This window comes from Cydia pomonella, chromosome 16 (assembly GCF_033807575.1).
Source record: "Cydia pomonella isolate Wapato2018A chromosome 16, ilCydPomo1, whole genome shotgun sequence".
Classification (NCBI taxonomy): Eukaryota; Metazoa; Arthropoda; class Insecta; order Lepidoptera; family Tortricidae; genus Cydia; species Cydia pomonella.
In genome coordinates this window covers 20,721,675-20,749,347 of record NC_084718.1, presented here as the reverse complement: position 1 = coordinate 20,749,347, position 27,673 = coordinate 20,721,675, and the positions used below count along the sequence as shown (strand labels likewise).

General features: G+C 39.0%; 2 protein-coding genes across 3 annotated transcripts in view; one reads left to right on the top strand and one right to left on the bottom strand.

Annotated features, from left to right (window-relative positions):
• Window positions 1–13,248, bottom strand: part of LOC133526644 (uncharacterized) — a 29,305-nt gene extending 16,057 nt beyond the window's left edge. Inside the window, exons 1-5 of the mRNA XM_061863338.1 lie at window positions 13,185–13,248; window positions 6,809–6,943; window positions 5,937–6,117; window positions 2,691–2,893; window positions 35–1,357 (exon numbers count right to left, since the gene is read on the bottom strand). Of these exons, the coding sequence (XP_061719322.1) occupies window positions 35–1,357; window positions 2,691–2,893; window positions 5,937–6,117; window positions 6,809–6,943; window positions 13,185–13,248 (1,906 nt within the window). The remainder of the gene's footprint in view (window positions 1–34; window positions 1,358–2,690; window positions 2,894–5,936; window positions 6,118–6,808; window positions 6,944–13,184) is intronic.
• The window catches only part of LOC133526191 (uncharacterized), a 43,255-nt gene continuing 18,435 nt past the window's right edge, over window positions 2,854–27,673 (top strand). Inside the window, exons 1-2 of one of the 2 annotated variants that reach the window (XM_061862697.1) lie at window positions 2,854–2,993; window positions 19,514–19,743. In XM_061862697.1, the coding sequence (XP_061718681.1) occupies window positions 19,741–19,743 (3 nt within the window). In that variant the 5' untranslated portion in view covers window positions 2,854–2,993; window positions 19,514–19,740. Of the gene's footprint in view, window positions 2,994–18,592; window positions 19,181–19,513; window positions 19,744–27,673 lie in introns of those variants that run through there. The other variant, XM_061862698.1, reaches the window with a different exon arrangement.

Sequence of the window (27,673 nt, the reverse complement as noted above, 5' to 3'; positions counted from 1 at the left end):
AGTGGGGCAGCTCGGGCGGCTCGGCCGGCAGCACGCGGGCCCAGGGCTGGCGGGCCGGGCGCGCCAGCAGCTCGCGCAGGCTGGCCGGCTGCTCCAGCAGCGCCTACAGCACCGAGGGCCCGGCGCCGCCCGCCGGCAGCGAGGACATGTACACTGTACACAAACATACCGGAGTGGGGCAGCTCGGGCGGCTCGGCCGGCAGCACGCGGGCCCAGGGCTGGCGGGCCGGGCGCGCCAGCAGCTCGCGCAGGCTGGCCGGCTGCTCCAGCAGCGCCTGCAGCACCGAGGGCCCGGCGCCGCCCGCCGGCAGCGAGGACATGTACACTGTACACAAACATACCGGAGTGGGGCAGCTCGGGCGGCTCGGCCGGCAGCACGCGGGCCCAGGGCTGGCGGGCCGGGCGCGCCAGCAGCTCGCGCAGGCTGGCCGGCTGCTCCAGCAGCGCCTGCAGCACCGAGGGCCCGGCGCCGCCCGCCGGCAGCGAGGACATGTACACTGTACACAAACATACCGGAGTGGGGCAGCTCGGGCGGCTCGGCCGGCAGCACGCGGGCCCAGGGCTGGCGGGCCGGGCGCGCCAGCAGCTCGCGCAGGCTGGCCGGCTGCTCCAGCAGCGCCTGCAGCACCGAGGGCCCGGCGCCGCCCGCCGGCAGCGAGGACATGTACACTGTACACAAACATACCGGAGTGGGGCAGCTCGGGCGGCTCGGCCGGCAGCACGCGGGCCCAGGGCTGGCGGGCCGGGCGCGCCAGCAGCTCGCGCAGGCTGGCCGGCTGCTCCAGCAGCGCCTGCAGCACCGAGGGCCCGGCGCCGCCCGCCGGCAGCGAGGACATGTACACTGTACACAAACATACCGGAGTGGGGCAGCTCGGGCGGCTCGGCCGGCAGCACGCGGGCCCAGGGCTGGCGGGCCGGGCGCGCCAGCAGCTCGCGCAGGCTGGCCGGCTGCTCCAGCAGCGCCTGCAGCACCGAGGGCCCGGCGCCGCCCGCCGGCAGCGAGGACATGTACACTGTACACAAACATACCGGAGTGGGGCAGCTCGGGCGGCTCGGCCGGCAGCACGCGGGCCCAGGGCTGGCGGGCCGGGCGCGCCAGCAGCTCGCGCAGGCTGGCCGGCTGCTCCAGCAGCGCCTACAGCACCGAGGGCCCGGCGCCGCCCGCCGGCAGCGAGGACATGTACACTGTACACAAACATACCGGAGTGGGGCAGCTCGGGCGGCTCGGCCGGCAGCACGCGGGCCCAGGGCTGGCGGGCCGGGCGCGCCAGCAGCTCGCGCAGGCTGGCCGGCTGCTCCAGCAGCGCCTGCAGCACCGAGGGCCCGGCGCCGCCCGCCGGCAGCGAGGACATGTACACTGTACACAAACACAACATTACCGAACAAAACAACGTTAGCAGACACTTCATACAATTTGGCCTCCGAATGTCGAATACACTTTATAATTCGGGACATTTCAATTAATTTGATAACAGTCCTGATGATTTAGAATAGCTATTTAAAGCCGGCCAAGTGTGTGTCAAACTACTAGTTTAACAGTCCAGACGCGGTTTATTTATTTAGTATAAATTTTATTTTGACACTTGGAGAGACTTTACGCCTCCAAATTTTATTAGTATTAGTACTCTGACATTGGGGACCTTTTATATCTCCAGATTTAATGTGTTTTTAACCATAGAGACTATACATCTCTATTGTATTGTAGTAATTATTTATTTTAAGATTATTATAATGTAATGTTTACCCAGGTATTGGCTGTTGTATTTATAAATGTTGTTATGTATTTTTCATGTCACTATATGATGTTACTATAAATGTTGTATTGACTTGTAAAAGAGCCCTCGAGGCCTACTTGCAGAAAAAAATTTTTAATTACAGAACCCTAAACAGGGGACTTACAGGACATACTTATCTATCTACAGTAAAAATTGGAATACCTTTTAGCATTTTCCTGCTCAATGTATCGCAACACCAATGCGTGGAGTGAGACAGCTGTCAGCTGTGTCCATTAACCTCTTAGAAAGTCTTTGGTTATTAATTACTTAATTTAATTTGCATTAATAAACGCACTTATGACATCCACATTAACACTGTACTTTGGGTTATTTAGTCGTATGATAATGAGAAAAAGATTAGATAATCATTTCTCTCTTTTGTTTTGATGAAAAAAATATACTTACAGGATGGATATTTAGATGAGTCTGTGTGTCAGTAAGCTCCCTTACCAACACTTATGTTGGTTTCTTAGAAGCTTTTGGTCTTTGATTTGAGAAATTGGATCAACTGGCATTGAATTTTTTTTTTTAATGAAACTGTCAGGTAGTTATGGGTAGGAAGGTAAGGATGGTATTCCACCTGTTCCATGTGCATTGCGTTGCCTCTCATTCTCTCATTAAGCAAAATGTGAGATGCAAATACACATTGAACCAAGAAATTAGACAGTTGGAATACCATCCTAATACAGGTTTTCTGATTTTTCTTACGCAATGGCACGATAGCTGACCTATCTAATAAATCAACTACCATTATTAATTGCAAATTTAACCGCATTATTTGCAAATAACACTAGTTGCTTGATAAGAGAGAAAACAGTGATTGAAACATTATACGTAAAAGTACAATTCATCAGACATTCAATCACTACAATCGGCATTCTTTTTACACTCGTGTTGCATGTGCACTCAACTCACCAAAATCCTTGCAAGATGAGTCACGTGGTTGTTGTTTGGGTTTGCACTCGCGGGGCGGCGGAGGGGCGGGTCGCGTCACGGTGCCGCGGATGGGATCGAGCACACGACAGGCCGCCGAGACGCCGCGGCCGGTACTGTGCGAGCGCCCGACACTCCCCGACGCCGAGCGTCCCACACCCGGCTGTCGCTTGTTGTTCTTATCACTTCACCACAACGTGGTGATATTCGCCATTAATATTCCTGAAAATTTCCCGTTATTTGCGGCGCTGTCGGTGGCCAAGCAGGAAGCTTATTACTGAACACGTAAGTACTTACACTAGTGATAATATAATATCGGGCCTATCGGAGTTGTTTTCGCCGATGAGGATGTCAGCATTGACATTGCAATGTGCATTGATAAGTAATGTGAAGGTGAACGATCGCGGCGCTCCGACTTATTGTTGTAATATACGGCCCAATTCGATCAATACTTCTAAGATGTCACACGGATACGGTACTGATCTGTCAGTGTCAAAAGTGTCATTTTTTTAACCAAAAAATTCTCTTTTAACACTGACAGATCGGTATGGTATCGCTGTGAGTATTATTCGAATTTTATTTATAATTTTTTTTTTACCTATTTGCTTCAGTAGCGGTATAAGTTATTTTCATAATTAATAACAATCATAATTGCTGCATGAATTATTTACAACAATAGTTAGTCTTTATAGATGACAATAATAGGTCAGTGAATCACAATGGCTAATACACAATATTATTATTCATCAATTCATTTCGATCATTTTGTCTTTATAGATGCAATTTCACATAAAATAAGCAAGACATAAAATAATGCCCCACATGAAAGAGCACAAACCTATAAGGATAAACAATACCTATCTATTTTTTTATAAAACAAGCGGAAAAATATGATTATGGAATAGGAGAAATCAGCGTTGTTATCAAACGAGAACATGATGCATGGCATTGCTAACTAACGGCTGTTTGGAGGTCTGTTTACTTGTATTTAATGTGAAGAAGAAAGCCTAAATACAAGCAATCTTTATTCCTCCATTTAATACGACGTCAAGAAATACGGAATTTATAAGATTGTAATTTTTGCGAACATTGGAGATAGGTCATGAACATGAATGTCGATAACGTAGGTGCCGCAATGATTCATTTTCATTCACGATTCATTAGATTGTACTTGTAGATAGATATTGCAGGAGTCACCGCACAATATGAGCCCTTATTCCTTAGAGCGTTCTCCGATTTCGCGAAATAACGCTCGATAGATGGCGTTAGCGATCGGTACGCGAGCGCCGGCAACGCGACGCGCGTTTCAATGCAGACATGAATAATATTGGTTTAATTAGTTATCAATATAATTTCAAGTAACATTAATTTTAGTGTTATATTATATGGTAGTAATTAGAGTGTATGTGTTACGATAATATACATACGTACAACCAGAGACTAGTAAATAATAAGGACTGTTTACCTCTGTTATGGCCATGGCATTATTGTGACAAGTTCATGAGTTGAAAACAACAGATTTTGTATATTAAATAGTTAAAATTATAAGTTTTTTTAAATAGTAGTAAATATTTTCAAAACTTTCTCCCGCTACTTGCGAAGGTGCGTGGTCCTTAATGAGATAATGAGGAACTTCTAAAAAGAGATGCAGCCTGCACACATTAGTATACAATGAGAATACACCAATAATGGGTGTATTCCCATTTGTCCCCGCCGGGATATATGGGAAAAGATACTGCATATAAATTTTATCTGTTTACCTATTTGGGGCGGGGACAAATGGGAACACAACACACCAATATTGGGTGTATTCCTATTTCTCCCCGCCGGGAACATGGAAATGGGCACTCCATATAAAATATAACCATAGAGACTATACATCCCTATTGTATTGTAGTAATTATTTATTTTAAGATTATTATAATATAATGTTTACCCAGGTATTTGCTGTTGTATTCATAAATGTTGTTATGTATTTTTCATGACACTATATGATGTTACTATAAATGTTGGATGGACTTGTAAAATAGCCCTTGAGGCCTACTTGCAGAATAATTTTTTAAATTTTGAATATTCGAGTTATTCCATATGAAAACGTCCGAAATGAATTATTTTGTGTAGCCGCATGGTCATGATTTCAATGAAAAAATCGAGGGTGTACTATGAGACATTTAAATACGAAAACCGTTGTCGTAATTTTTTTTTAATGTTTTGTTTTCCATCAGCATCCATCCGAAGTTGGAAATGGTGTCATTTTCCTACCCCCACAAACTATGATGAAACTATGCTTGAAAGCTACGTATAAAAATGGTATTTATTTAATATTATTGTTCAATAAATACAGTATCCGTTAGGTATTATAACATGATTAACATGCACTTCATGTTTGATTTGAATACTGCATTTACATTTACCTAGTCATTAAAAAATCGTAAAGATTTGCTAATTTTCATGATTTTCGAATTGAAATCCAGACATTTGTATTGGAAATAGGCATGTCATTTATTTTCAGCTCAAAGAACACCTAAATCAAATCACTTAAATCGCTTTTAGATGCCAAATGTATTTAATTGTATTAGAAAACATGCACTGAAATTTTGAAAAAATCGAAATGGCTCCACTTTGGGTCCATAAAAATCAATGTTTTATATATACTTTCAATATGTTTGATCCTAGTCCATAAGTCGCCCATCACTTGATTTACTGTCTTCGCTTTTTGTTTAGCGCCAGGAACCAATTTCTCACATATCCTTATAGTGTTTCCTGCGTCAATCAGCCAGTATCTTCCTTTAAGATATGTTGTTATCAGTTGAGGGCATCCATGCAACGTCTTCTTGTGTGCGTCGTTAAGTAAAAGTGGTACTTGTACGTTGTTCTTTGATAGGATAATTGGATGTCTCAGAGCTTCAATTTCTTCTGGAATTTCAAGTTGTTGTGAAAGCTTGATACATGTTGTAAGTGCTTCTTCGCGCTCATCATGAGTTACATAGGTAAGTTTTCTTTTACATTTCTGTTTTTTAAGATAAGCCATCTTCGGCAGTAGGCTGTGACTGAGATGAGTTTTCTCAATGCGTTTGCAATATTAAGAATGAAATCTTCTTTCTTCTCTGACACTGTAGTAGTTGCGCATTTGATAGATTTTCTTGTTTCTAGATCTGTATCTTCTACTTCACAGGGTTCTCTTCTCCATTCTCTTTGATTTAAAAATTTTGGCCCTTGAAACCATACTGATGTTCTTTTAATTTTTCAGGTGTGACTCCTCTCGATGCTGGATCCGTGGGGTTTTCTTTAGTGTTCACGTAAGACCATGTAGTATCTATATTGTTGTTGATTGCAATGACTCGGTTCTTCACAAATGTTGTCCACTTCATCGGGTCACCGAGAATCCAGGCTAAGGTTACCTTTGAATCTGAATATGCGTATGTTTGTTCTCGATTCTCATAGCTGTAGCGACGTGTTTCAGTAGTTGACTTAGTAGCAGTGCTGCACTCAGTTCAAGACAGGGCAAAGTGAGTTGTTTTTTCATCGAAGACATTTTAGTTTTTGCCATAATAAGTGATACTTTGACTTCTCCATCTGATTGGATTTCTCTGCTGTAGACTACTGCTGCGTAGGCTGACATTGATGCATCAGCAAAGCCATGCAGTTCCGCTGACTCGCTGTCGTTCCGATCCATCTCTCAAAATTGTCTTCCACTCTGTCTTCAAGTCTCCCAAAAATTTTCTACCATCTCCTCTAAATGATGTTCAGATGCATACTCTTGAACGCTCTCATACGGTTGCTGTTCAACTGACCTCCTGACAGGATGTATCCCAAGCATCGTATCGCAAGACATCGTAGTTTTCCTCGGTTTTTTTTTGTAGATGCTTCAATAATTGTTCAGCCTCACCGGTGACACTTGATTTAACGGTGGAGTTATGATGAGTACATTAGGAGTTCTGATAGCAACTTATGACCCCATCATGAGAGTTTGATCCATGTGGATCCATGTGGATCCAACCAGATTAAAAGTAACAATAATAATGCAAACCCTAATCAGAATCCAAGTAAAGCTGAAGTTCCATAACCTAAGCGTAATAATTTAATAATTAACTGTGTACTTGTGATCACTTTAGGATCAAATTTCTCAGTCAATACAGAACTTCTCAGAACTATGTAGCTGGTCACGAGCGAAACGAATGCCGGACGATCGAACACAGGTCCATCCCCTATTAAGCGCGCGGCGTCGGTGCAGCCTGATAGAAAAATATATATTATAATTTTTTAATATATATTGACAACGACATATTTAAGTCCTATACTGATGATTTTTTATGGGTCAACATGAAGTCATAGTTTGCAATAATATTATATACTAAGTCTGGCAATCCAACGGGGAAATGCAGCAAGCATTCTGGGGACGATGCCCCGGGCAACTCTATTAGGTTTAAGAGACGAAAATTTCTAATGTAACCCTCTTTTCGCCAAATAAATGAGGAACATTCGAAAGGTATTATATACCTATATTCTTTCAAATTAATCTTTGATTTTTAATCATGTCAGCCCCTCGTACAAGATATGGTGAGTTGAGTTGTAATCATTCTTGGCTCAAATAATTCTTGTTAATGCATAATCGAAAACCGAAACGATATGTGTCAAAAAAATTTGAAAACTAAACGACTCCCAAGAAAACTCATTTATTTTATGTTTAAAAAGAGATAATGGAAAGTTTAATCATGTCAGCTTCTGGTTTAACACATGTATTTTTAATCACATTATCAGTTTTTGAACAATTGCTAATAGTTACGTCGTTATCTTGAACAAAAAAGGAAGTATTTAGCAAAATACGCTTGTCTGTAGGAGTAAGGCCTCTGGTATGTACCGTATATTTGTCAACCCTTATTTACATTGAACTGCAATATTAATAATGGGGTTTGGTAATCAGCAAATAGAAAGTACTGATGTTGAGTGATTTCAGCGTCATTTATGTTTAACTATTTAAGTTTCGCTCAACTAAACTGTGGAATGAACTGTCGCCTGCAGTGTTTCCGGACCGATACGATCTTCAAACCTTCAAGATAAGAGCGTACTCCCATCTTAAAGGCCGGCAACGCACTTACAATTCCTCTGGTGTTGCAGGTGTCCATGGGCGGCGGTAATCGCTTACCATCAGGTCATCCGTCTGCTCGTTTGCCTCCTGTATAAAAAAAGTTTTAGGACAAGTCTTCATTACTTCATTTTACAGTTGTACTTCCCTATACCATGCCATACTTGTACCTACTATGTATATTTTTTATTTCCTTATTAATTATCCTCTATTTTAGTTATTTAAATACACATTGCTATCAGTTACTCAGTTGTGTTTCATTAGCTGTAAATGAATTGATAGGTAAATGAATTATTAATAGGTATGTTTGACGACTGGTCTGGCTAAGTGGGTGCCTACGAAGCCGATGGTCCCGGGTTCAAAGGTAAGGGCATTTATTCGTGTGATGAGCAAGGATATTTGTTCCTGAGTCATGGGTGTTTTCTATGTATTTAAGTATTTATAAATATTTATATATTATATATATCGTTGTCTAAGTACCCTCAACACAAGCCTTATTGAGCTTACTGTGGGACTTAGTCAATTTGTGTAATAATGTCCTATAATATTTATTTATATGTATACGAGTACATATGAATTATTATATTTTTCCAATCACGGAACAATGGTGTTCCGGACCTTTGGGAGGCGAGCGCGGAGCCGAATCCAAAACGAAGTAGAGGCCCTTTTGACACTTTAATGAAATGTAAGGGGTACACCGAGCGGATGCTGCCCTTGCCCGTGTCATAGAACGCACACAGCAGAGGCAGCACCTGCCAAGGTGTAAGGACTACACTGTATTTGAGAGTTGATGGAATCTATAATGAACTGGGCTATTGGGTGAAAGCAATGGGCTATGGGATAAAAAACCGGACGCCTGCCTCATAAAACGGTATCCAATTTTATTTCCGGCAGACGGTGACTCGCCCCCACAAGTGTGTTATTCTTAGTTGTATAATAGTTATACCTAGTTATAGTAGTTATAGAAGTAGTATAAGTTATTAGTATTTTTTTATGTCAATTTCAATTGCATGCCTACGTTAATTGCCTGCCTACACTATCGCATTGGGAAACTGTAACATGTTTCACTTCCACCTCTGAGGGCCTACCGCGAACCACGTTCGACGTGTTGCCTCTTTGTCACACTTGTAAATTCGTACTTAAGAGTCCTTATTCCTACAGACGAGCGTATTTTGTAAAATGCTTCCTTTTTCATTCAAGATTACGACGTAACTATTAGTATTTATTCATAAACTGGTAACGTACTTAAATAATCGTTTCCTAAACTAGCGGCTCCAACAGTTCAAATTTTCATTTTCTCTTTTAAACCTCTTTTTTAATGAGTTTTTTTGGGAGTCTTTTCCAAATTTTGCAGTGAGATGTGGCGTTTCGGTTCTCAATTTTGCTGTAAACAAGAATCATTTGGTACATGAATGACTACAATTTGATTCAACATATCTCGTACGAGGGGCTGGAATGATTAACAATCGAAGATTCATTTGAAAAAACTGATAAAATACCTTCCGAGTTTTCTTCATTTTTTTGGCGAAAACAGGGTTTTATTATATTTTTTTTCCGCAAATTGTACGCATATTTTGCTTTAAAAATAATATTATAGCAAACTGTAACTTTAGATTAACCTATAAAAAAAAAATCATAACTATGGGACCTACATTGCCGTAAATTTATATTTTTTTAAAACACGTATAAATCACGCAGCAGCGACGCCCCGCTCTCAGTCCGCGCGGAGCGCGCTTAGAGGACGGACCTGTGCTCGATTGTCAGGCATTCGTTGCGATCGTAATCAGCTACGGAGTTCCGAGAAGTGCTATATACTGCGATTAGAAAATCTTAATAAAAGTTCATTTTTTACACTATGCTTAACACTCTCACTCTCGCTTATTGATGGATTTTCAGTGGTCCTTTTTTTTATACTACGTCGGTGGCAAACAAGCTTACGGCCCGCCTGATGGTAAGCAGTATCCGTAGCCTATGTACGCCTGCAACTCCAGAGGAGTTACATGCGCGTTGCCGACTCTAACCCCCTCCCGCCCCTCGTTGAGCTCTGGCAACCTTACTCACCGGCAGGAACACAACACTATGAGTAGGGTCTAGTGTTATTTGGCTGCGATTTTCTGAAAAACGCATTTTTACTTGAAATTACGTTAGGGTTTGCATTTGCATTATTATTTTTGACCCGGATGAAGTCCAAGTTCTCATGATGGAGTCAGGAGTTGGTCACCAGAACTCCTAATCTACTCATTATAATCCCATCGTGTTTGGGCTCAAAAGATTTGCCCTGACGAACACCATCGATCTAGATGAGGTCCAGGGTCTCATGATGGAGTCAGGAGTTGGTCACTAGAACTCCTAATCTACTCATTATTCCAACGTGTTTGGGCTCATGAGATTTGCCATGACGAGCACCATCGACCTAGATGAAGTCCAGGGTCTCATGATGGAGTCAGGAGTTGGTCACCAGGACTCTTAATCTACTTATCATAACGCCATCGTGTTTGGGCTCAATAGATTTGCCCTGACGAGCACCATCAATCTAGATGAGGTCCAGGGTCTCATGATGGAGTCAGGAGTTGGTCACCAGAACTCCTAAACTACTCATCATAACCTCATCGTGTTTGGGCTCAATAGATTTGCCCTGACGAGCATCATCAATCTAGATAAAGTCCAGGGTCTCATGCTGGAGTCAGGAGTTGGTCACTAGAACTCCTAATCTACTCATTATAATTCCAACGTGTTTGGGCTCATGAGATTTGCCCTGACGAGCACCATAGATCTAGATGAGGCCCAGGGTCTCATGATGGAGTCAGGAGTAGGTCACTAGAACTCCTAATCTACTCATTATAATTCCATCGTGTTAGGGCTCAAAAGATTTGCCCTGACGAGTACCATCGATCTAGATGAAGTCCAGGGTCTCATGATGGAGTCAGGAGTTGGTCACTAGAACTCCTAATCTACTCATTATAATTCCATCGTGTTTTGGCTCAAAAGATTTGCCCTGACGAGCACCATAGATCTAGATGAGGCCCAGGGTCTCATGATGGAGTCAGGAGTTGGTCACCAGAACTCCTAATCTACTCATCATAACTCCATCGTGTTTGGGCTCAATAGATTTGCCCTGACGAACACCATCGACCTAGATGAGGTCCAGGGTCTCATGATGGAGTCAGGAGTTGGTCACCAGAACTCCTAATCTACTGATCATAACTCCATCGTGTTTGGGCTCAATAGATTTGCCCTGATGAACACCATCGATCTAGATGAGGTCCAGGGTCTCATGATGGAGTCAGGAGTTGGTCACCAGAACTCCTAAACTACTCATCATAACCTCATCGTGTTTGGGCTCAATAGATTTGCCCTGACGAGCATCATCAATCTAGATAAAGTCCAGGGTCTCATGATGGAGTCAGGAGTTGGTCACTAGAACTCCTAATCTACTCATTATAATTCCAACGTGTTTGGGCTCATGAGATTTGCCATGACGAGCACCATCGACCTAGATGAAGTCCAGGGTCTCATGATGGAGTCAGGAGTTGGTCACCAGAACTCGTAATCTATTTATCATAACTCCATCGTGTTTGGGCTCAATAGAGATGGTGCTCGTGAGGGCAAATCTATTGAGCCCAAACACGATGGAGTTATGATGAGTAGATTAGGAATTATGGTGACCAACTCCTGACTCCATCATGAGACCCTGGACTTCATCTAGATCGATGGTACTCGTCAGGGCAAATCTTTTGAGCCCAAACACGATGGAATTATAATGAGTAGATTAGGAGTTCTAGTGACCTACTCCTGACTCCATCATGAGACCCTGGACTTCATCTAGATTGATGGTGCTCATCAGGGTAAATCTATTGAGCCCAAACTCGATGGAGTTATGATGAGTAGATTAGGAGTTCTGGGGAGTTCTGGTGACCAACTCCTGACTCCGTCATGAGACCCTGGACCTCATCTAGATCGATGGTGTTCGTCAGGGCAAATCTTTTGAGCCCAAGCACGATGGAATTATAATGAGTAGATTAGGAGTTCTGGTGACCAACTCCTGACTCCATCATAAGAACCTGGATGGACTTCATTCGGGTCATAAATAATAATACAAACCCTAACGTGATTTCAAATAACCCTGAAACTCTATAGCACTAATGTGCGCAAACGATTGGCATCTTGACTAGGCAGCATGGGTGCGTAGCCACCATGCCAATCGATACGACAACGAAACACTATCTGTCTCTCTCTCGTACTAATATGCACAAACGATTGGCATCTTGGCTGGGCAGCATGGGTGCGTAGCCAACATGCCAAACGTTTACGATACGACAAGGAAACACTATCTGTCTCTCTATCGCACTAATATGCGCAATCGATTGGCTTCTTGGCTAGGTATCATGGGTGCGTAGCCAACATGCCAATCGTTTACGATACGACAACGAAACACTACTGTCTCTCTATCGCACTAATATACGCAAACGATTGGTATTTTGGCTAGGCACCAAGCAAGTGTGTGGCCAACATGCCAATCGTTTACGATACGACAACGAAACACTATCTGTCTCTCTATCGCACTAATATACTTTATTTATACCTGCAGTCATTTACTAACTTCTTCAGTTTCCATTGGTGTGAAAGAGACAGAATAAAGAGCAAGGGTTATAGTACACTCTGTAGTCTGTACACTTAGTAGTAGTGTACATAAAAAAACTACTGTGCATATAAAATAAAATAAAGAGTGCCCATATGATATCATATAACACTAAAATTAATGTTGCTTGAAATTATATTGAAAACTATCAAGATTATTATAGTCTGCATTGAAACGCGCGTCGCGTTGCCGGCGCTCGCGTACCGAGCGCCAACGCCATCTATCGAGCGTTATTTCGTGAAATCGGAGAACGCTCCAAGGATTAAGGGCTCTTAAGTGTGACAGGGAGGCAACACGTAGAACGTGGTTCGCGGTAGGCACTCTGGACATATTATAGCTCTAAAGACTACTCTGACCGGCCAAGGCAAGCCAGAGGCAGAGAATCCCGAATTATTATATTATTAACGTCGGCATACCCCAAGGATCTGTACTGTCACCTACTCTATTCATCCTTCATATCAATGATATGCTATTGACTAGCAATATCCATTGCTATGCGGATGACAGCACAGGTGATAGCTTCTACACAGGTCGTGCAAATGCCTCTCGTGAGCAGGTGTTGGAATACAGAATGCAACTTGTGTCCGAAATCGAGGCCTCTCTTGAGCAGGTTCGTTCATTAAAAAAAGGTATCCGAGTGGGGTAAAAGTAATCTCGTCCAGTTTAACCCCAGTAAGACACAAGTTTGCGCGTTTTCCGCTAAGAAAACCCCATTTGTTTTAGCGCCAAAATTCCAGAACATTCCCCTTACCATTTCCAAGAGTATCGGGATACTCGGTGTCGACATTACGAACGAAGTCCAGTTTCAGGGTCATTTAGAACTCAAAGCCAAACTGGCCTCTAAGAAGCTCGGGGTGCTCAATAGAAAATTTAAGTCCAATAAGGAGGTCACACGGGAGGTTAATGCGTATTTCGAGGCCCTTGAAGAGACGCACTTCCGTGAAGGCATAGAGAAGTTGCAGATTCGTTGGGACTTTGGGACAAGTGCGTAGCAATTTGGGGGGATCACGTACGGAAATAAAATAAATACATTGGCAATATCATTATTGTTTCATATCAAATCAAGTTACTTCTCAAACAACCCTCGTAATATGTACTCTTCGAAGGCCGCAAACATATACATAACATATATGGCTCTACAAATAAGATCGTGGTCTGGTATTTTTGCGGCCTTGTGTAATATATTATTGCAAATATTGCAATAAGAGGCTTGCGCCAGTCTTCATTTTCCTAGAAATCACACGACGGATTAGGTACGTACGAATCTTAACACCAAGAAGTATATTTGGATTTAGTATTAAAGATGAAATGAAAGTGAATCTGATCATCCTTTGTGTATGATATAGTAGTCCCGAAGCGTGTAGTTGAGGGCGGGCGGCAGGCTGGCGGGGCGCGTGGGAGGGTGGGTTTTAACTTTAGGCATCGATCGATCAAGGGCGACGACCTTCAATGTCATACTTACTTTCATTTCGCCAGGTGACAACCAAGACCCACTAATTACTATCATAATCCAAAAAACTCGGTGTGCTCAATAAAGCTAGGCGATACTCGGGGAAAGACTTCTGCTATATAAATCGCTGGAGCACTTGGATGCCAGCTTGATGATATGATACTGTGATACTATTCACTCCCATCACACTAAAGTACCTAATTCACTTCACCCAATGTCCTTGAAATTGATGTTACTTAAACAGTTTTTTAAGAAAGACTATTGGTTTTAGTCAAGTAAGAAAATTATATGTTCATATTAATTATATTTCAAAGACCGTGGTTGTACCATGGGTTGTACTCGATACATTATTGAACGAAATCGGCTCGATAGAAAATAATTGCAAAGATTGGTCTTAAAATCACAATTAAACGGTTCTATGTCTTTATTGTTTTGACTTATGGGTCTGCAATTAAAATCACAATTTCAAAACATTTATAGCTAAACCGCTGTTGAGTAAAATATTACAGTAATAATCCACTTTTTTTATTTAATTTTTTTCTTATTATTCCCTTGCCCAGGCCCAGTAACATGCGACAGTGCTATCTCATTTACTCCGATACAAATAGACAGTGTGCGCGCTTTAGGTATTGACAGCCTCTTATTAAAAAAAAAAAAACTTAAATTATTACTTATTGAACACGCATGCTAATCAATTGATGAAGTCCATGTGTATAACCTTAGCCAAAGATCATTGACCCAACACTGTGAAACGAAATATTATTATTGTTTTCTATTACTGATTTGTTTTATTGAATCTATAATTATTAGTTGCAAAATTGTATGTTATTTTGACTTGTAAGATGTACCTTTATTTTACCAATAAAATTCTGTATCTGTATCTGTATCTTGGACCCTTCGACTCAGCCCAAAGGCGCGCTATACGAATCGTCGACGATCCTAATAAACTTACAAGCGGTATTTTATTTATTTATTTAAAATTTTATTGCACAAAAGAAAAACTTAATGTACAAAAGGCGAACTTAATGCCATGAGGCATTCTCTACCAGTCAACCTTAGGGCAAAGCAGAAAAGATTGTAGGCGGTGCGTTTAAAACTAAAAGAAATTGTTACTGAAAGAATTAGAGTCCTAATACACATAAATTAATTATAAACTACTTAAATACATAAAGACACATACATACATTACATAACCGATTCGTGAGACTGATACTTAATTGATCTTTAAACTGCCAGCAAATAAATCACGCACAGATTTTTTGAAAGCAAACTTGTTGGGAGCTTTTCTAATGTGTCGGGGGAAGACCGTTCCAGAGACGTGCTGCCTGAATGGCGTAAGAGTTAGACATGAAGCTTGTTCTATGAGTGGGGATAGAAAGAGAGAGATTGCCAGTAGAGCGAAATGTACGGTCACGAGAAGCACCATAAAAGTGAAAGAAGTGAACCTTAGGAGAGACTTTGTCTCTTTGTTTGTGTTCTACCGCTGGTGTACAATGGGCTGTGCTCTGAGGAATTGTTTGACATTATGCCAACGGCCGCTTTCTATCACCGCACCGCTCGCCGTCGGCGGGTGTTCATCTCCCTAGAACCTAAATGGTCGCGTACTGTGCGGTTTAATTAAAAGGAATTTCCTCCCGCGGGCGCTCTGGCTGTGGAATGAGCTCCGTTCCGAGATTTTCCCGAGGGTATAGAGTATGGGGTGCTTCAAAAAAGGAGTGTAGGTACAGGTTTTTAAAGGGTCGGCAACGCGAATGTAACACCTCTTGAGTTGCAGGCGTCCATAGGCTGCGATGACTGCTTACTATCAGACGGGCCGTATGTTTGGTTGCCACCGTCGTGGTATTAAAAAAAAGAGGGAGATTGCATTACGCATACCACCCAGGCGCGGGGACGGGCCACAATTAACTTACTGTGGGACTTAGTCAATTTGTGTAATAATGTCGTATAATATTTATTTATTTTTATTTATTTATTTAATTTACTCGTAAGATGATATTCCTAATAGCATACAACTAGCTAGTTGTGAAAATTGAGATTCAAGTGTGGCATCGTGGAAAACGGCAGGTGAAGATTATCAAGTTGTTATTGTACACAAAGTTACGAAGTACGTGCAATAAAAATGAGAAAACTCAAACAATCTGATATTTTTCTATATGATTTTATTATTATTATTATATAGTCAAAGTCAAAAGTCAAATAGGCCTAGCACCAAGCACTTTTAAATCGTCTAATTTTACAAATATCATCTTAATCTAAATATCAGAGAATTTATTGATGCAGTTATTATTGTTCTAAAAAAAAAACATTGAATTATTATAGATATGGTAAACTTAATAATAAGAATTTCACAAAAGGATCGTCAAACACCAAAATTGTTTAAAAATACTGGTCTAGAAACTTTCTAGAATAAAGTCTAAATGTCAAAAAATACATTGAATTATCAATTTCGTCATTATTAATATAACAATAAATAATTCATTATTTACAATCACACTTAATCCCACGGTGTTTCATCATTCATGTAGTCTTGTGTGCTATACTAGGCATGTGTGCTATGCTGGACCCGGGTACGTCCTTAAACTACGTCCAAAAGAGAGGTATGGGCATTGTGAATGTCATCTCGCTGTGTGTGGTAGGGCACAGCCAGTGGATGTCATTCCGTATCTGGAGCGGAGCCCAACTGGAGAAGTACCTCCACCTTACAGAAAACAGCAGCCAAATAACACTAGACCCTACTCATTGTGTTATGTTCCTGCCGGTGAGTAAGGTTGCCAGAGCTCAACGAGGGGGGGCGGGTTTAGGGTCGGCAACGCGCATGTAACTCCTCTGGAGGTGCAGGCGTACATAGGCTACGGAGGCTGCTTACCATCAGGCGGGCCGTATACTTGTTTGCCACCGACGTAGTATTAAAAAAAAAGGCTTTAGAGATAAGCTTACGTTTTACATAATTTTTAAATTTACTAACAGACAATTCAGTTATAATATTAGGAAGTTTATTGTAAAAGTATAGTATTTTATGTACCTACAGATTACTGAAAAAAATAAACTGCTACATAATTAGTAAAAAATAAAAAAATATACTAGATAATTTACTGCCACTTTTTTACTGAACCACTCCTTATGTATATACAAACAAAGAAATACAGCAGCATCATACCAATGGCTAAACTTGTCTAAACCGATAACCAAATCTTGTAAATATTTGTAAATAATCTTGCAAACTTGGTCATCCGCTGGTTGATTTGAGATGATTGAATTTGAAATATTCGAATTCAATGCATAAAATAACCGAAACGCGTGGTCGGCGCGAATGTAAATGAGTTTGCGTCATCAGTGTAGATCAGGAGGCGGTTGCTAATTTCCGGACCCGACTGAAGCATGCGAATATGTATGCGGGTGCTAATGCTAAGCTAATAATTTTGCTGACTGTATATACCCTCAGCTTTGAACCTGCTATTTACCTACCCGCGGGTAAATACACGGGAATTTTCGTTTTTCTTTTAAAGTGTGGAAGTTAAATAAGATTAATGTAAGTTACTTTTTGTTCCGTTACATATAATGTATGTATATTCAAATTAATGACGAAAAGTTTGCTATGAAGTGAAGTTTGATTTTAACATGTCACGGCCCTATTCGAAGAACGAAATACGATAACGATAAGTTTTGATTTAGATAAGTTCTCATTTAGATATCGTTTGTATGTCGTATAATTGACATAGGCAGCTCGATTCGGGCAACCAATGTCACTTTGACGTTGGAAATATCGTAGATAGATCTTATTGGGATCACAGCGGAATCTAAATAAACGTCAATTTTGACATGACGTTTAGTTATCGATCTTTTAAAGATCTTTCCAAGATCTTAAACGTGTCTGAATCATTCTTCGAATCGGGCCGTCAGTCCAATTATGAAAATCGTGTAAAATATTCTCTGACCTCTGGAGATGTTTTAAACCACTTTTTATATACATTAGAAAGATGAAAATAAAGACTAATAGTAAATGAAAATAAAAAAATGTGTAGTATCACAACTTGGGAAGCTCATAAATTAGTTGGGAAGCATATGGCAAAAAAATAAAACCTATTTTTTGTAGGAAATTTTGTATACTTTAGTTTGTACATACAACACTTTTTGATATTACTGACAGATTCCTAGGAATATGAAAGAGTTACCCTTTAGCCCCTCCCCCCAACCACACCCTCGACCGAAATCGGAAGTTAGCTAGTTGAAATTTCTATAGATTAGGTATGTATTTCTGTTTCCGCTATAACAACAAATACTAAAAACAAAATAAAATAAATATTTAAGGGGGCTCCCATACACAAAAAACATTTTTAGATAATGGTACGAAACCCTTCGTGCGCGAGTCCGACTCGCACTTGGCCGATTTTTTTATTTATAATAAGGCCTTTACTTTTAAGTTTGTAGTCTATATTCTTATTTTTAAGATTATTTATAGTTTACTGTTTAATGCTGTCAAATCTCCTATAAAATAAATGAATTACCACATAAATGACCTTACGGATATTATAGTTACCTACCTATTATAGTTACTTACATACTATAATTACCTACGCTTCCGAAAATTTCCGAGGACAACTATACTTGAATTACAAGAATAAATAAATCTTATGGCTACAAGTATTGATACCCGAACAAGGAAACGGTGCAAAATTGAACCTCGAGCGCAGCGAGTGATTCAAAAAGTGGAATCTTGAGCATAATCTCGGGCATATTGAAACCTCAAGGCATGAAAGTTTAACAAATTTGAGTGAAACACTATAATTTTGCTAAAACTAAGAACGCAAAGGAATCACTAAATCTAAAACATTAAAAAACAAATCTAAATAACAAATAATCAACAAATTACTCTCGTGGATAAAATGCAACATTCTTTTCAAGTTTTTGACGAATAAAGAGAGCATTTACGAGCTGGTGTGGTGAAAAATATTTTACCCCATAATTCCACACCCCAAAAATAGAATGGATGTATGGATAGAATAATAATGATTTCAGAAAAAAAAACAAAATTGTTTTTTTTTTCTGAAATAGGCATTCAGGGCTCTATCACTAATCAATACAAATGTTTGTAATATACAGAAACGTGTATCCGACTCCTAGTCTATAACTCGTGGAGTCTGTGTGTCGACTGGCGCGTAGCGAGTGTAGCGACGTGGCCGCCTCGCAGACTGCCCTCCCCGCCTTCATACCCCACACCGCGATCGGTCCATCCTCCATTGATAACGACCTCGATTCGCGTTGTTTGACACGCTAGGGCGTTGCGTCTAATATACTAAGTAACTTGAGGGGTGCATTTTTATCTGTAGGAACACTAGGAACTAATATAAAAAGTTTCACAAAAAGTATTAGACCTCACACAACAAATATTTAGACTTACATAGGTATGAACTTTTAAAACCAAAGCACTGAAAAGTACTTCAATTTTAATCAAAAAATGTATACAGCAATAATAACACCTATTACACATGTCAATTGTACTTATAAATATCTTATTTCTATTTGTTTCTATCATACTGATTGCAATTTACATGATTATGATGAATGAGGAGAGGCTCAAAAGCTATTTGTAAAATGTGTTAGATTGTTACGATTCTGTTCTGTGTTAACAGAAAGCAGGCTCAAGAGTCACAGTTGCGCTCACCAGCTGCTCGCCACACGTCCCGCCGCACGTCCCGCCGCACGTCCCGCCACACGTCCCGCCAGGCCGCCACACGTCCCGCCGCACTGCGCTGCGACGCCTGCCACACTGCTGCTCAGCAGACAGCTCCCACTGCTGACCGCTCCATCGCCGCTCAACGATACTGCAGTTTCTGTATCTGATCATGAAACGCTTATCATGGTAAGTACATATAATCCTTTGCTTACGCAGAACGTTTTTATTATTAAGCGCGACACACCATTCATTACATCACACGAATTACTAGGTGTTTTGACCCCTCCCCCCTTCTTGTCACACTTGGTCACATTTGGCAAACCCGTCCCCTCCGGTGTGACGTAACATTTTTGACGATTTTGTTTTCAACGAAATCGGCAAATCGAATTAGGTAACTTATTATTAATCGTTAGGAAACATTTAAACTTATATTCATTCAAAGATACAACTCAAATCAAAAGAAATAATCGCAACCTAAATCAACTAAAAGTGCCTTTTTCAAAATTAAAACTTGTCACAAGTAGCCCACATTATATGACTATGAAAATCTACAACCACCTCCCAAACTCTATCAAAGATCTGGACAATGTAGGTCAATTTAAAAAACACCTGAAGCTATTTTTAATTAATGGATGTTTTTATAATAATCTCAATGAATATTTTGATAAAGTCAGTAAATGAAAATATTACCGTGCTTCGTTTATGTAAGGAAATAATGTAATAATACAATCAAATGATCATGCGTGAATGTATGTGTAATATTAATTTAATGATGTGCGAAATAATTGTATTTTAATCACCTACTGTAGCCCTCTTATATTGCTGTGCCCTTACAGGGTGTCACATGTATACCTATATGTTCCTTTCCATCCATGCTTGTAATGTGATATGCAATAAACTATTCTATTCTATTCTAATATTTTATCAAAATATGTACTTCTGGTAAAAGAAAAGTAATTTCATAACCCAAAACTGATAAGGAAACGAAATTACATAGACGAATAAAAAAGATTATCGTTCCAAAAACTATAACGTAGTATAACTGTACAGTGAATTATTATTATTTAAATAAATTTTCGGTTACTGATGAAGTTAACGTGACGTCACAGCACAGACGTCATAAAGATTGTGACTCCCCCCCTCCCCCTTGTGACAACATGTCGCATTTTCTTGACAATGGTTTTTCTGTCAACTCGTCTTCTATTATTTTCTTCTTGTTATTCTATTACCATTCACCTGAGTATATTATTAAATTACTTATTATCAAATGCGAACCAGCTTTTTATTCAAATTATTACGTTCTGCGATTAGTTGTGATTGCAACGGGGAACGGAGGTGACATTCTAAAAATAGCTTGTTGTCAATAAAGATCGAAAGATAATTCCGAGGCAGTGGCCTTCGCCGCCGAATGTGGCTCGCGGTCACCTTGGAATATCTGGTTGGCGCTGCGAATATTGTACTTAATTCATATTAATATATTTTATTGGTAATAAATAATTAAATGTCAATATTTTAAACACAATACAATATTGTGACATTCTTAGCTTAAGAGGCTGTCAACACCCATTGTCCTTGAAATTGATGTTACTTAAACAGTTTTTTAAGAAAGACTATTTGTTTTAGTCAAGTAAGAAAAATATAATTATGTTCATATTAATTATATTTCAAAGACCGTGGTTGTACTCGATACATGATTGAACGAAATCGGCTCGATAGAAAATAATTGCAAAGATTGGTCTTAAAATCACAATTTAAACGGTTTTATGTCTTTATTGTTTTGACTTATGGGTCTGCAATTAAAATCACAATTTCAAAACATTTGTATCTAAACCGCTGTTGAGTAAAATATTACACTAATAAATAATCCACTTTTTTTATTTAAATATTTTTCTTATTATTCCCTTGCCCAGGCCCAGTATAAACATGCGACAGTGCTATCTCATTTACTCCGATACAAATAGACAGTGTGCGCGCTTTAGGTATTGACACTTTGACAGCCTCTTAAGGTACTATTTCTAGAAAATAATTCTTTATGGTCATAGAACGCCTGCTCTATGATCTATAAGCCATTTCTAAGTTTAGCTTTAAATATTAGTGCACTATGTGCAGCGATGATTTCGCTCGGGAGGGGATTATTGTAACGGTGCGTATTACGGAACGTGACACTATCAGCTTCTCTATTATTTCTGGCACATACAAATTCTAAATTCCCTTTTCAAATTCAAATCCTTCTTGGAATCCCTTTCGCTGGTTTTAATTTTCAGTCTTATCCATAACTTCGATCGATTCACATGTATATATTCCAACATACCGTACTCGTACTGTACTTCCTGCATAAGGTCAAAAGCTGCTTATCTCACGTCTACCGTGTAATTGTGATGAAAGCATTTATTTACATAAGTAATATAAATGAGTGGTGTGCAGTGCGTAGTGCACAGTGCGTATCGCATCGATCGTAAAGGCTCGTTTTAAGTTTTTGTAATTCTGACGAGGGAACTATGCCACGTGATCGTCCATACAAAAATAGAAAACGTTTTTCTACTTCTAAATATTTTCCATTCTCCATATTTTTTTAGTATGTTATTGACACAATGAAAAACTAGGTTTACAGGTATTCCTTTTTTTTTCAATAGTTTCATTAACAAAAAAAACTTCTTTCCAAAAGGCCTATAAACCTAGAATATATTATGCTGAAGCGATTGCCATCAAAATCAAAGCACAGATTAATAAATAGTTACTACGCAACAGATACGTCATTCCCATACAAAAGCGAAAATACCTACGCTATAATAGCCTACAAAATCTTAATAATAATACCTGCTGCTCAGGACGAGAAGAAATGTGAAAAGGCGATAAGGATAACGCCAGATTAGGCGAAAAATCTTCGTAAAAATCTCAAAAAACGATGTTTCGTACTAGACTAAGCTGTTTCCTCTTCCAAAACTTAACTAAATTAGACTAAATGTAATGACATTTTGAGCTCTAAATGGTATTGCTATTTTTTATTACAGTTGCTCAAAAAGTGCTACTTTACGTAGCTGTTTAGCGTGCAGAAAGTTGGTTTTCGCGAACAAGTGCTTTTAACTTTTCCATTTTTTAGGGTTCCGTAGTCAACTAGGAACCCTTATAGTTTCGCCATGTCCGTCTGTCTGTCTGTCCGAGGCTTTGCTCCGTGGTCGTTAGTGCTAGAAAGCTGAAATTTGGCATGAATATATAAATCAATAAAGCCGACAAAGTCGTACAATAAAATCTAAAAATTTCATTTTTTAGGGTACACGTAAATTGGGGGTGATTTTTTTTTTGTTTCAACCCTACAGTGTGGGGTATCGTTGGAAAGGTCTTTCAAAACTAATAGGGGTCTTCAACAAACATTTTTTGATAAAGTGAATATATTCGGAGATAATCGCTCCGAAAGAAAAAAAAAATGTGTCTCCCCCCTCTAACTTTTGAACCATAGGTCCAAAAAATATGAAAAAAATCGTGGAAGTAGAGCTTAAGAAATACATTAAATGAAAACTATAGCGGACATGATCAGTTAACCTGTTTTTGAGTTATCGCAAAAAGTTTCCCCTTCATAGTAAAACTACTTACTTTCATTAGGTACTGATTATGCAAATTTGCTTATTTGTTTAACTCGGGTGAAAGGTACCGTTTCATGCCTTGGTTAATTTACTATACTTTAAGCTCCAGTTTAGCTTATTGTGACGGAAGAGTAACTACGGAACCCTACACTGAGCGTGGCCCGACATGCTCTAGGCCGGTTTTTTTTTTATTTTTACTTGTTCCAACTCTCTACTTATTAATGCGTGTTAATGTTAGTTTCATTTAAAAGTCGCAATGAACATAAAAACACACTGTAATGTAAGAATAATAAAAATATACATATTTTATTACTTACCTCTTCATCATTTAAACACGTTTATTTTTTAAGATTGAAAAATAGTTCTTAATAAGTTGTCTAAATGGAACGGAATAGCTGCCGAAACCCCTGTCAAAGAAGAGGCGTTTTTTCTTACTGCAAGCATGATTTAAGTTTCCAAAGGCAACATTCGATATTGTTTTTATACAATTTAAATATACGATACACAAATAATCGTAAATAACGATACTTAGGTAATAATAGTAAGTACAATGTTTTATATTTACAATTGTTTCTGTCTTAGGTTAGCCCTCCGATGCAGTAACACATATTAATAAAAAAAAAAACTTGTTAATTTAGAACAAGATTTTTTTTTTACTATACAACTGCGTGTTAATCTGCGTCCTTGAAACCCTTGATCTGACACGTGATTCCTATGCGGCAAAATAATTGACGCACGTAATATTTTTATCTCGTTATTTAATGAGCTGGGTTTCTCAAAGCCGAGCCCAGCGTGCAGCGGTGGCAGCATGGTTCCATTTTTATCACTTGTCACTATACCCGTCACTTTCGCGCTTACATACTTGTTAGAACGTTGAGCCACTTGAGCCATGGTGACAAATATTAAAGAGCCGACCATCTTAGCCCTACTGGATTAGATCAAGTCTTATCGCTCTTGCCTCCAGTTGGCGGCGTGAAAGTAAAATTATACTATTTATCGATTATTTGGAGTCTTTTTCTGTTATAGTTTGCTAGAATTTGTATTACTTTTGAGATCCGTTTTCACGAAAATTATGAATACGATTGATCTGTAACTCTCACCTTAAGTGCATAAACTCAGAACTCTAAATTAAATTAAAGCGCGATATTTGACCTATGGCGATATAGTGCGAGGTATAGTGCGGAAGCTGCGCCAACAGAGGAACAATGCTTTGTTTTTATTAGATCATTATGTGTTTTCTTATTTCGTGATTTTGGAGTATGTTAAAGTAGCCTCTTATAAAGCATAGTGCAGACGTAATTATTGTTATTAGTTATGTGATTATCCCAATATTAGTTGTTTATCTAACATTAATATTTTTCAGTATTAATTAGGATTGTTTTTAAAACTATTCTCTTAAACAAAAATCGTTAACATTCTGATAATCTTAATTGCTCTACCCTTACTCACCTTTTAGATAATGAATTGTAACTCAAATTATTGTAATGAAATTAGGCTAGAAATTGGCTTAGGAGAATAATAATGAACCCAGTAGCCCATAAATATGCAGCGAATCTTTAGTATTAAATTAATTTACATCAGCGCAAGTAACGCGCCTGAACCCTAGCACGAAGCGCTGCAGTGACAGTGACCAGCAGTGACCTACCAAACCGCACCGCACGAGATTAGAGATTACTCATAACACTCAATGCCGGATTTAGAGGTCTGGAGGCCTCGGGCAATAAAGGAGTGGAGGCCCCCTGGCCCCAAATTTTTTCCAAATAAAATGGTAAATTTACCGAATTCTCTATTGTGGGGGGCCCCTCTTTTGTGGAGGCCCGGGGCAGTAGCCCCGGTTGCCCTCCCCTAAATCCGGCCCTGATAACACTCATAACTTGTTTACTCAGTTCAGTGTGACTTATTGTCGGAAATAATGATTTAACGTTGTGCTGAAGTAGTCGTAGTAGTTATCACTGTGGACAATGTTTGGACCACATACACATAGCAATTGCTTTAGTTGCAATTGTATAAAAATTGTGTAAGTTTGTAACTTTTGGATTTTATGTAGTCATATTTTAGTTTTAGTTTCCTAATAATCTGCTATCTTTAACAAAAATTGCCCTGCAATGTGTGTAGAAATATTTAATAAGTTGCCACCTGACATTAAATGCTTGCTGACTGGCTGGTAAATAAAACGTTGTATTCGCTTAATGATTATTTAAATAATTCATAATATGATGTAGAGTACATATATTGTCATAAATACTTAGTTTATGATATACATCTAATATTTGCATGCTGTTTGTGGACGGTTGAATTAGGAGAAACTTTATGTATATACATGAACTGTAATCTGACCCTATTCACGCAAATAAATAATTTATGATTTAATAGTAATAGTTGTACAATGGTGGTGGTAAGTAAAAAATCCAATACAAAAACATATTTTGCTACACAATAGCATGCAAAGTAATCTTAAAACTACACTAAGATTTACCACTAAAACTAAACTTAAAGACTACGTTCTCGTCAGCTCGTAACATATATTATGTATTCCTGTCGAAGAGGTAATTCGTTGAATAAAATATTTGTTCCTCGAGCCATTGATAAAGCTGTCTTTTGGATAAATGTAAAGGGAGAAATTTGAAATTGTCTGGGATTGCGCTAAAAAATTTGATGCACATCATATGTGGTAACTATTTTTCATAAAAAGAGCACTATTAGGAACTATATCTAGCACGAGTCTGTCCTGATTTCTCGTACTCCTTGGATATATTTCTGAAGCTTTCTTAAAAAGTTCTGGGTGTTTTTTTACAAACACAGCTGCTTCAAACATTTTTTTTTCTCTTTATTTTGGTACAAACAGTCATTCAGTTCATAGTCAAATATTACATATAATGTTGACAATACAGTGCCAAAAACGTTATAGATTATAGTTAATAATTTTGTTGAAGACTTTATTCTTATTTTTAAAACATTACGAACTGCATTCAAAGAATTTAAAAAAATTGCCTGTCTGAATCGGGAATCGAACTCGCTAAACGTGGTAATAAAACACCTGTAATTTTTCTGTACTGATCGAAACCCTCAATGATAGGAATTTATGTCTTCTAAATAACCTAGCATCTTAAATAAAAAAAGACTAGAAATTTTCACAATTAACTTTAAAAATTGCTACGAATAATGAACAATGCATTTTCTCTAACTATGTCGTGCTTCTAACAACAACTTTATCATTTTAAAGTATAACTAATCAATGCACACTTGAGAAATTTTAATTTCTCTATCATAAGTGTATGATAAAATAATAATGAGATAGGAATTAAATTGTAGTACCTATCCATTAATAACTTTGTGTGTACGTGCAAAAATTACAATGCGATTGGCTGATAATAAAAAAAGTGTTCCATTTTGAACTGTCGCTTCTTTTGTTTTCTTAACACTCTTTTTTGGTTTCTTGCAGTTGTTGTGTAAATTTACTTACCATAGCGATGGTTCATCAAAATAATGTTGACCTTATGGAAGCATATTTTCTAAATCACAAAAACCAGGGATCGGAAACCGGTATTTTTTGTATGGGAACGAAAACGGTATTTTTTCGTTCTTTGTTAATTACTTCATTTCTAATTAGGCAATCTAATAATACGAAGTCGTTATCTGAAAACACAACTGAGTCCTACATTTAGAGTATAAAATAAACCGAAATATATGGTTATTTCGATGTTTTTGCAAAAAACCGGTTCCGATCCCTGACAAAAACATAGCATTATATTTGCAGTGGTATCGCGAAAAATATCCAGATAGAGTAGCACCATCTCGATTTCTTTTAAAGAGGTTGGTTAACAATTTGATATATTTAGGACGTTTCGATCACAACTTACCTAAACCGCAGCGTCAATTCATTTGCATTGATGATGATGAACTAGACATTTTGATTTATTTTGAGGCGAACCCAAAAAGCTCAGTGAGGGAAGCTGAAAAAGACATTGGATTTTTTTAAAAGCAAAATACACCGCGTATTGAAAAATACAAATTCAAGAGTTATGTTGAAGGGCGTTTAGTTCAAAAACTTCGCCCAGGTGATGCCGATAGAAGACTTATTTTCTCCCTCGAAATGGAGAGGTTAATCGAAGAGTATGAAAAATTTCTGGGTAGAATTATTTGGTCAGATGAGTCAAATTTCAGTAACAACGGTATGTACAACCGGAATAATAATCGTTTTTGGTCCAGAGAGAATCCCTTACGAATCGCGTTTTTCATTTAGCTGTTGCTGTAGACTATTGAAAAATCGGGTTCTCGTGGTACATTTTTACCAAGGGCATCTGAACACAGAAAGATACTTAGAAATACTGGAGATTGTAAAAAACGAGACTAATAATATTCCCGACTTAGCGCGACGGAATATCATTTTTCAACAAGACGGGGCTCCAGCCCATAATAGTCGGATCACAAGGGAATTTCTTGATGCAAATTTTCCTTCCTGGATACCGATCCAGGAACAAATCAGATGGCCTCCAAGATCGCCAGATCTAACCCCGTTAGATTTTTTTTCTGGG